This window comes from Pinus tabuliformis, chromosome 6 (genome assembly GCF_031772625.1).
Source record: "Pinus tabuliformis cultivar Carrire ecotype Pingquan chromosome 6, CPIR1, whole genome shotgun sequence".
Taxonomy (NCBI): Eukaryota; Viridiplantae; Streptophyta; class Pinopsida; order Pinales; family Pinaceae; genus Pinus; species Pinus tabuliformis.
This window is the reverse complement of record NC_142292.1, coordinates 742,857,854-742,868,413: the sequence shown is the minus strand read 5'-3', so window position 1 is coordinate 742,868,413 and position 10,560 is coordinate 742,857,854. Positions and strand designations below refer to the sequence as shown.

The 10,560-nt window shown below is 38.6% G+C and overlaps 1 protein-coding gene across 1 annotated transcript; it reads right to left on the bottom strand.

Moving 5' to 3' along the window:
• Positions 1-4,558: 4,558 nt before the first annotated feature.
• Positions 4,559-9,516, bottom strand: LOC149260878 (uncharacterized). The gene is made up of 3 exons (XM_089421193.1): positions 8,095-9,516; positions 7,175-7,571; positions 4,559-6,473 (listed from the first exon to the last, which is right to left on the bottom strand). The coding sequence occupies exons 1-3, from the start codon at positions 8,249-8,251 to the stop codon at positions 4,850-4,852; spliced, it is 2,178 nt and encodes a 725-aa protein (XP_089277319.1). The 5' UTR covers positions 8,252-9,516; the 3' UTR covers positions 4,559-4,849.
• Between the last annotated feature and the right edge of the window lie 1,044 nt (positions 9,517-10,560).

Sequence of the window (10,560 nt, the reverse complement as noted above, 5' to 3'; positions counted from 1 at the left end):
GTAATTGTAATAAATGGTGATTATTTTTGTTAGATTAGCATAATTTATATATGAATAACAAAACATTGGTGCCACACAAGACCTAATTGTGGAGTATGAGCCTAAAGTCTCAATCAAGGACATGTTCTACCCTATCAATTATTACAAGGAGTAACGACAATGGTGATAATAACTAGGATAGTCTAATCCCAACCAAATAATCAATGTATACATCTAAAAGTTCGAACACTACATTTATCCAAAATTAGGGTGAGGAAGTGAAGTTTGTTACCAAGTACAATGTTTGATTGATGATATTGAGTCAAAGAGAGCTTGAGATGTTAAACATCTCGACTCACATTCAAACACTTATCGAAAGGCTAGGTAAGTAGAGGAAGCTAAGTACAATTGAGGAATCCTAATAATGAGGATCATACTAATTTCAATGAAGGAAACGTGACCATTGAAATAAATATGGCACAAGTAAGAAGCCATTCAATAGGACTATGTGGTAGAAGATTAGCTGGAGATAGCTAAAAGAAGTACATAGCTTGTAAAGGAAGAAAGTGTTCCCTTCTATAACTATTTCATGTTTATAACTAAGTCCAATGATGAATGTTGGAGGCTATACACAAGGAAGCACCAAAAGCTACAGATTCGTAACCAAAGAAAAGAAATGATATAAGCACCTAATAACATATGGGATGTAATTTTTTTATATGAGAATTATGTATCTTGTATGCACTTATGATTGAATGCTACTCTTTGTTAGGATCCAAATCAAGAAGGGGTTTGTGACTATAGTGTTAAGTATTGGAAAAGAATAAGATATCATCTCATAATAGGTCATGAGAAACATAAGTTTCCTATAGTTTCATGATTTAAACCCTACTCAATGAGTTTCCTAAACATGGATAAGTAATGTAAGCGAAACAAAAGTTTTATCATCTCCATTGATTATATTAATAAAGCAATGTGGGAATTCATGGACCCCAAGATAAAAGGATGGTACTTCCTTATATCCTTAAATATATAGATATTAGCTAGATAGAGGTAGTTAACTATAGGGCCGTAATTCAATCATTCTATATCATTAATCATAAATGTACAATGACAATGGATTCTACGGTCTCATATATGCAAGATCATTATGATCATACATTGAAATATAATATGATAGGAACTTCACTTGGGGAATCCCTTAGGTTCCTAAGGAAATATGTATTATCTATTATAAGTGTTACCCCAAGGAAATGACAAGGAGGGAAGTCATTACATATGGTAGGCGATATTAAGGTTTATAAACTAGATTTGGAAGTCCCATGATCAACGTAAATAGACTTGCACAAGAGTTAGGAAAGCATAAATCCTAACATGATTAGAAGTGCACAAGTTGTGTTTCGAATAGCGAACATAATCTAGGTTTACCTTCAAAAGGAATTATTTAAGAAGAAATATCAAGTTTCTAAGATATCACTATTATACTATTATGAAGCATATTAGATAGAGTGTATTTAATATGGACCTACTAGTTTTCATGGGAAACTATATAGTCTTCAACACAAATCGACTGAATCTTTATGAGCCATGAATCCTATTTGATGTTGAAGAAGGACATGTTGAGATTACCATTGAAGAGTTGGTTGTAGAAGCTAGTGCATAACTTGAACATAATACACTTCTTGAGTGAAGGGAATGTTTCACAATATTATTGATCTTGAAACTTTATTGGATTAGACTAAAAGAATACCAATCCAAAGATGGCAAGTGTTGCACTTGAGAGAAGATTCAATCAAAATTTCCTCTTCTTGTGATGTATTTTTGGGGACATTTTTATCCTAAGTGAGGAGGTTTGATCCGTAAGTAGCTAGATTTTGACTAAGCCCATGACTAGAGGAGATGTGTATGATAGAGGTTCATTTTAATAATTTTTTCTTTCTAAGTATGAGTATTATGTCTAGCAAGGTTCATGATGAACTAGGCAAGTGCAATGCTTTTATTGAATATTCATAAGCCTTTGCACACATCTACGTACATCACAAGCACATGAGACTTGGTCACAAGGAAAAACTAGAAGTAAATCACAAATGACGTTGAGATGCACTTATTATAGTGGTTTGGATGGGCAACTTAGCAATCCATTAGAAGTGAAGTTCAATCATTGTTAAAAACCATTGCATATTCTCTCTATTTGTTTATCTCCCTAGCATAGACACACTTTTACATTGGTCATATATGAATAAAGAGAATCTCCTCATACTTCATATTCTCTTGGCATATTATTATTGCTACATGATACTTATGATATAATTGAGTTGATGTTGTTATTGATTTATAGAAATTTGTTAGTTGGTTTTGTTCTTCATACTCTTCACAACAATCTTGTTCTTTTAGTAAAATTTAGAGTTAATATTCAACCTAAATCTTTATGTAAATTGTGAATATTATTATTTAACTTCATAAAAAAAATAGTTCGAATTACTTCTTTATCTTCGTTCTCATAAAAAATACCGTGTATGTAAGATAAAAGTATAAGATAGATGCCCTATTTTTACTAATCTCACTATCTTAACTTTTCAAAACAGTAAACTACAAAAATATTTTAATTCAAGTTGAAATCTTAATTTTCTTCCACTTACCTCAAAAGGTGTATATTTGACTCATTTGGTAAGAATGAAACACTAAACATTTACATTATATAATAAATTCGTTCAAAATCCTCAATATGCTCCTATGGTCTCCCTGAAATTTATTTATATTTAGTTTAGTTGATACTTCGATATTTATAATGAAGGGGAAGATATGTCTTATTCAGCTAAATATGAACTTATCAAATAAATTTAAAAGTATAAAATTATATTGATTTGTTAAGAAAATAAAAACTAAAATTATCTATGACATATATGGTCTCTTTAGGACCTCTTAGGATTTGTATGGGAGATAAATGGATTTTTAAATGGAAATAAAGTATGATATAATTTTTTTAAGTTTTACTAGTATAACCTATATAGAATAGTTTTGGTAAATAAAGTTATTCATGATCAAATCCTAAGAGATGGTTGTGTCCAGCAATTCAGGGGATAGTTGTGTCTTTACTCGGGGAGAAGACATGCTAGATAAGAGCTAGTGTGACCGAGGCCAGATAACCTAAATTCATATTGAGTAAATAAACCAAAAAGAAACAACTGTTTGCTCTCATCATCACAACATTTTAGGACCAATACGCAGTCCAGTCGATAATGAGTGTGGTACGAGAGGTTTCCCACGAATAACAATCCTTCCAACATCTTAGGATCAGTGTGCAGTCCAATGGACAATAAGGGTTTCGCGCGGTTTAGGGACATTTCCTAACGATAACAACTACTAACCTGGCCTCCTCTGCCTGACCTATATATTTCGTTGCCAAAATTATCACGGTATGAGAAAAAGCTATAGCGACCGTAGACTTCCTCCTCGATGGTATTACCTCAGACATTAATGGGGGCTGTGCAACTCGTTTTTTCCTTCTGACGGGGTTTGATCAGCGTTTTTTTTCGTGTGTCAAATGAAGATAACGCGTCAACGATCGGAGCATTTAATGCATCAACTATAGAGCGTATATAGAATGAACTGCAGCCTGTCGTCGAAAAGTTTTAACTGCTGCACGCCCTATTTACAGCAAATAGTTATTCATTCTACTACCCTCATGGATTTGAAGTTAATGTGGGGGATGCACGGATGGACAGTTTACAAAGACAAATAGCGTGAAGCGAAGTTCAGCGTTATTTTCTGGTGGCCAGCGGGAGAATTTTTTTTATAAGTTTTTTTCGCCTTTTTTAGAGTACGGATGGCAGACAGTTCTGGACTTTCGACTTTATGTGCAGAGAAGGAACAAGCACAAGCAGTTGAGTTGAACGAGTCATGTGTCAGGTATCTCTAGGAAGTTTGTATTCATCCCAGAGTATATGAGTTGTGTTGTTGGATGTCATTTAACCATACAACTCGGATGCTTAGTCCTTATACAAGACAGATAGATATACCATAAATATAATGTGTAATTTTGATATTTAGTTAAAAAACAAGTTCAGTCAAGTTAAGATTAAAATAAGTTAATTAAATTTAAAAAAAAAAAATTAATTAAAATAAAAAGAGTTTTGGTCTTTGGAATCGATTAGCGAAGTAATTTATTAAAATATATTAAATTAACAAACCAATCTTGTAGTTAATATTTGCTATACCTAATAACTAAAACTACAATTTAAAAAAATACAAAAATTAAGAAAAACTATATTCAATCGTGGTTTTAAAAAATAATTAATTTACCAACTCACAATATTGGAAATAAAGCACATCAACAACAGTATAGATTTTCTAATCATAGAAGTATAAACTGGTTGGCCATACCTAAATAATTTAGAAAATAACCTTTATCGTTGAAAGGAGAGATGGTGTTATCCGATCACGGCAGAAAATCGCTGAGAGTTGTTATTAACACGAGGGTCTACAAAGTCTTTTTTATTTTCACTAAATACAGATGTTGCAATCTGGCCAATATAACAACTTAGGAAAAAAATACACTGCACCTACTACCCTTCATGCATGCAAAGAGAATTTTCGGACTCTGTGCTGTATATTGAGTGCTGATTTTGCTAGTAAATGTAACGTTTATGGTTTATGGATCACAACTTGTGAATCAAACTTCCAATGGTCGAAAAAAACATTGGTCAATAAATATACAGAACTGAACTTAACTTACCATGAATATTTGATTTATTTGAACTCGTGCAAAGAGTTGAGAAAACCTTGCTTGCTGAGCGCGATTGCAACAATAACCAGTGCTTGCTTTGCAGGTCTGTCTTTCGCCAACGGGTAACCATTTGCTTGCTTGGCTTCATGAAGCATCCCATGATTTGGTTGGAGAGAGCCTGGCATCTGCAGTTCCCACTGACTGTGAATTGTCCCTTTGGTTGGTATATGGTACTAAGTCGATTCCAGAGCCAAGTGATGAAATGTTTGCAAATTCTCTCTGTGAAAGATGGGTTCTTCCCAGACCTCCTGCAGCATGGCCAACGCCGAGAAAATCCCTTGTTAATCCGTCTCCACCTTCTTGCTCCACATTACGTGGGTTCAGGCCCCCCATGGCTGGTAACACTAGATTTTGATGATTTCTTCCAGGTTGAATCCCCATGGACTTTTGAGAAAACGAACCAATGTCATTGCTGAGAGAATTCATGCGTTGATTATTGTTATCAGATGCATTTGCTGAAATATTTATCATTCTGCCAAAATTGTTGCTGGAATCCCCAACGTTGCCCCCATACTGTGCGTTGTTCAGAACGCCTCCAGTAAAAAACCCACTGCCGGGGGCTCCTGAGAGAGAGTTCATCAAATCCTGCAGCCCTGCATGTTCTGGTGATCTAGTGTTTCCAACAAAATGGGATCCAGTGTGACCTCCATGTGAAGTACTGATGCTGAAGGGGTGAGAATTATGATCCAGTCCAGATACCATTTCTCCCATTCCAGCTGCTCTCTGCTGGTTTTCTTGGCCGCCAGGTGCTGAATCGTGCCAGGATAAGCCCAATCCCATATCTGAACCCGCCATGCCGAAGACTCCAAATATTGGCGAGTTACTGGCAGTTGCACCCATCTGTGCGGCCTTCTGAAGCAATGCAGTGGCTGACATTTGAGAAATATAGGTCTGCTGCTGCTGCTGCTGGGGTTGGGCATTGGTGCTATTATTGCTACTGTATAAGCTGTCGACGTTGATGTTATTATTAGTATTAGAGGACGAACTCGTCGTCAAGCCCGCAGAAGTTGATAAAGAACGGCGTGAAGCGGCGGATCCGGATCGATCCGTCCAGTTTGTCACCCCGAAATCCGTGTTAATCCCAGTGGACACATTGAGGGAACCGGAAGTCAAAAGATTTGAATAAAGTGTCCCGGAATTTGACGAGGACATTGGCAAAAATCCTGCTAAATTGGCGCCTTTGCCGGCCTGCGAGTCATCATATTCTGACAGCCCGAGCATGGCTTGCATGGGTTTTGGCGACTGCGCGAAAAATGCAGACGGATTGACGTCCATGGAATTCATTGGCTGAATGTGCTGCTGGTGGGAATTGTGCTGCTGCGCCCCGCCCATCATCTGATCACTATTTTCAGGCCACAGTGAGAGCCGAGGCCTGCTGGAAGGCCCGGCGTTTGTGTTGCTGACGAGAGATAATCCGCTCTCGGGAAGTCCCCCCATACGAGAAGGTCTCATACTGAATGGAAATTGTGTGGCGCCCAATGGAGGAATTCCACTGCCGCCTGGTCTGAAAGAAGAAGCCGATCCGACTCCACCTCCGACGACTCCTCTCATTACCGACATTGAACTTGCGCCTGCTTGAAGCGCTCCGGCGCTTAGGGAATTGTTGCCCGGCAGCTGGACGCCACCCACAGTTATTCCTGCCGAAACTCTTGCACTCTCTTCAGCCAAGGCATCGCAGAATGCTCGGTGCGTGATAAAGCTGTCCCTCCTGTGGACACACAAACAAAAACGTCGCATTTTACACTTCAGAAAATCTGGCTATTTAAAGAATGCTACACCTAAATTTAGCATTTCTCTATTCACACAGTTATTGACTGCAAAAATCAAACTTCCCGTCTTCTAATTTCTTTTTTTCTCGTTCCATCGTTCGTTCGTTGGTTTTTTGTTTAGCGGTTGATCAGAGTGTAGAAATATAAGATTTTTCTAAAACCAGTAGCCATTGAGAAAACTCGTGACCATGGGCGAATAAATTTCATTTCATTCATTCATTCGGATTAATTAACATGCGCGCATCAATCAGACAGACTGTAGATTCCTGATCTATATTCTCGGCGAGTAGCCAAATTATTTGTTGCACCTGCGTGCTCTGGTAGGGGTCTCTTACAGCCCCGCCACGTGAACAGCTCTAACAATAGAGAGCGGTAACGAATGATGACACGTTTTCCAATTTGCAGGACTGTAGAGAGGCTTGAAACGTCCGGACTGATATCACGTGCGAATGTTCGAGTGTGACAAAATGATACATGATCACCATATTATCTTAATCAAATCAACTACTATCAAATTAAGCAGCCCTTCTACTACGTTAACAATGGCCGCCTGCTATATTCTCCGGTTGCTGTAAAATTCCGCCAAACTAGCGACGAAAATCTTAAAGAAAACACAGAGTGCTTCGTAGATAAATTATACCTGGAGAAGAGTGTTCCACAGTCGCATCTATACTCGCGGGTTCCACAAGTCTTGGAGTGCGCCTTCCAATCAGACTGAACAGCATATCGTTTGGAGCATTTATCACATTTCCATTTCTTTTCTCCGTGCTTTCTACAGAAATGCTTCTTCACGCCTGTGAGGTCCCCTAGAGCCCTCGCTGGGTCATGGTGTACGCAGCTCTTCTCGGGACATATATAAACTCTCTTCCGGATCTCTTTGCTGTTTCTCTGCTTCAATTTCCATGGAAGATTATGCCCTCGCCTGTGCAGCTGAAGGTTCTGATCTCTTTGAAATCCTTTGTTGCAGATTTCACAAACAAATCTGTTTGTAGTCATCAATGTCCTAGGCGATAAAGCTATCACCTCAGCATCAGGGTCTGCAAATTCAAAATAAAAACAAGCCCTCATCAATATACTTTGATATCATCACAATCTAAAACTAACCATCATTTTAAATTTCCTATACAATCCCAAAACATAGAATTTCATTCAGCCAGACAATCTAGATAATTTTTTCATCGGCTAGATGAACCACCATGACTCACCATGACTGTTTGAAATTGAACCACAATGGCTAGTTTGAAATTTAGATTATAAAAGAGTGAATAAGATATAGATCTTGAAATCTATTTTCAATATAAATATATAGTCAATTGAAAACATTAACTAGATAATCTGTATAAATATACCAAAATTTTATATTCAGTTCAAAATATTAGCTTTCTAAACTTGCAAATTCCAAGAATATCTCGACCTAACCTGACCAACATTGTTGGTCGTTGGTGATAAACACAACATGAAAGGAAACAACAGAGAAGAAATGAAAAGTAAAGTAGGAAAATATCAAAAGGCAAGCCTAGGCTTGCAACCTAAAATGATATGAAGGAAGCATATGCTTGCCTGGAGTGCCTGGAAGGCTTCTTTTTCTCTTGATTGTAGTTTGCTGTGATGAGGTATTTGCAGCAGCGCTGACAGTTAATTGTTGCACCGGTTTTACATCCCCTCTTGTGCCAGACGAGACGCTGGCTTCACCAGACGCCGACGTTAAGTTAGACATTTGATCGAGAAACTCTGCGGTCTCAGCTTTTACTTTGAATCTCTATATATATATTCTGCGGGCAAGTCAGCCTGCAGAACTTCAAAAGGCCGAACTAAAAATACCAAGGGAAGACTGTGACCTTGACCTCGCGGAATGAAATTAAAGGCTCTTTTTCACCCGTACATGGTTGCTTCAAGATCTATGCATAGGTTGGAGCTGTGCCTGGACCATCGCCGTAGCAGCTATGGATGTGGTCATGGTCTGCTGCTGCTGCTGCAAGAACATCGATTGAATAGGAGACAACAACAGAAACCAAAAAAAAGGGGCGTTCGAGTGATCTGCTGTCTGTGCATGTGGCAGGGGGTTAGGCGACTGTAAAGGAAGTCAGAGCTTGACTGTATCTCAGAGCCATGATGATTTTCCCCATTCTCCCACGCAAATCCCCATTTGAATGATGATGCTGATCGACCTTAGAAGTTGGACCTCTCCCCCCACCCTAAGTTGCTAGATTTGCTACCACACGCGTTCTTCTTCGACCGCCCGCGCGCGCACGCCTTTCCGTTTTCCGTATCCCCACAACTTCAAATTCCCTCACAACAACACCAGATTTGCAGAAGAACCCAACGCCCTTTTGTACCTTGGTCAGAACGATGAGGGCTTGTTTATTTCCAAGCGCCACACAATTCACAAAACCGAGCACAACCCCACCTCCGTTCTTCAATCATCAATAAACAAAAACAACACCTTATCCTGCGCCACAGGCACCTCACCAGCCACCAAGCCACCAAGCCACCCAGCCAACCTCTGGTTTCCCTGTCACAACTTTTTCTGCTTCACCCAATACTCCTAACCCACCGACTTAACAAAGCTCCCAGGCCTCCAAAACAGAATCCTCCAAACTCAATTGCAAATCCACCATGAAAATCAATTCTGCAAACTCTCCAACACAGCTCCAGAAGCTGCACAAATGAATGAATTGAATGAAAAGAAACCTAGAAGCAAACAGGGAACAAGGAGGTTCCGAGTCGCGCAATCAAAATCCGACCCTGAAACAAATGCACAACAGAGACGAAGGGGCGCGAGGCAGGAGGGAAAGGGAAAGGCAAGGGAGTGAGGCATCCATATGATATTATGCATTAGAATAGAATGGTGTTTGTCGTTACCTCGCTGTCTTCTCTTTGTTGTTTTCCTTCTTTTCACCCTGGTTTCCCAAACCGGTTTTCCGTTCCCCGGTTCCTTCTCGTGCCTCCGTCTGGCACACGACCACCGATTTAGATAGCCTCTCACAGCCAACCTTGCATTCACTCATTCCTTCCCTACATATAAATATATATTCACACAATATATCATAGCTGTATATATTCACACGTATGCATATATTCACAAATGACCGTGGACACTATTTTCTGACTATCCACATAGCACCGGGTGTTTGGAGACACTTTGAGTCGCGTTCAGGTTAATAGTGACAACGCGTAAGCTGCACACATTAATAATAGCATATAAGCTGTTTACGTTCACATGTTCACCAAATATACCCATGACCGTCTTTTTCATCATTTTCGTACTCATATTCTCTCCATCAATTATCTTGATTCCTTCCGAGATCTTTACATGAACACACAACAAATTAAGTACATAACATTACCCCTCACGGCCTTCACACTCGTCTTACCAACTATTTTTGGACTCTATTAAAAAATTAATCTCAAACTATTGACCACATGTAAGACTAGTCACAAGCTTAAGGGGGGCCAAGTTTATTGACCCTTGGATTGATATGGTTACAAGCTCTGGGTAAAGTTCTCTTTCCATGTAAATTGACCCTCGGATTGCTATAGTTGCAAACTTTAGCTAAAGTTCTAATGGTCCCATACCTCTAAACAAATGGTCCCTAGGAGTCAATTCTCCTTGAGAGTTTGGAGTCTACACGGTTAGACTTGTAGTGTGGTAAATATTCACACAAATTTGACATTGAACAAAAAGATTTCTAGGCTACCAGTCTCGCTACCTTACAAACCATCCCTTTAATCAATGTTTCATCTTTGACCTTTAAGTGCTTGGTTTCTTAGAATACCCTACTTGTGTATTCCTAGTGCCCTTTCCCAATAAACAATTAGTTCTTCATGACCAACAAATCTAACGGTGTGGAATATTGTTTTCGCACAATATTGACTAATTTTTGAGAGATTTGAATAGTCTACTTAATGTGGCGAAAATGTAGTTATGAATAAACATAAAATTAGCTAATTGAATTTGAATTGTATAATGAAATTATTACCTTATAATCTGAGTTAAAATAGAGCCTTCATGAAAGTTGTCCATTT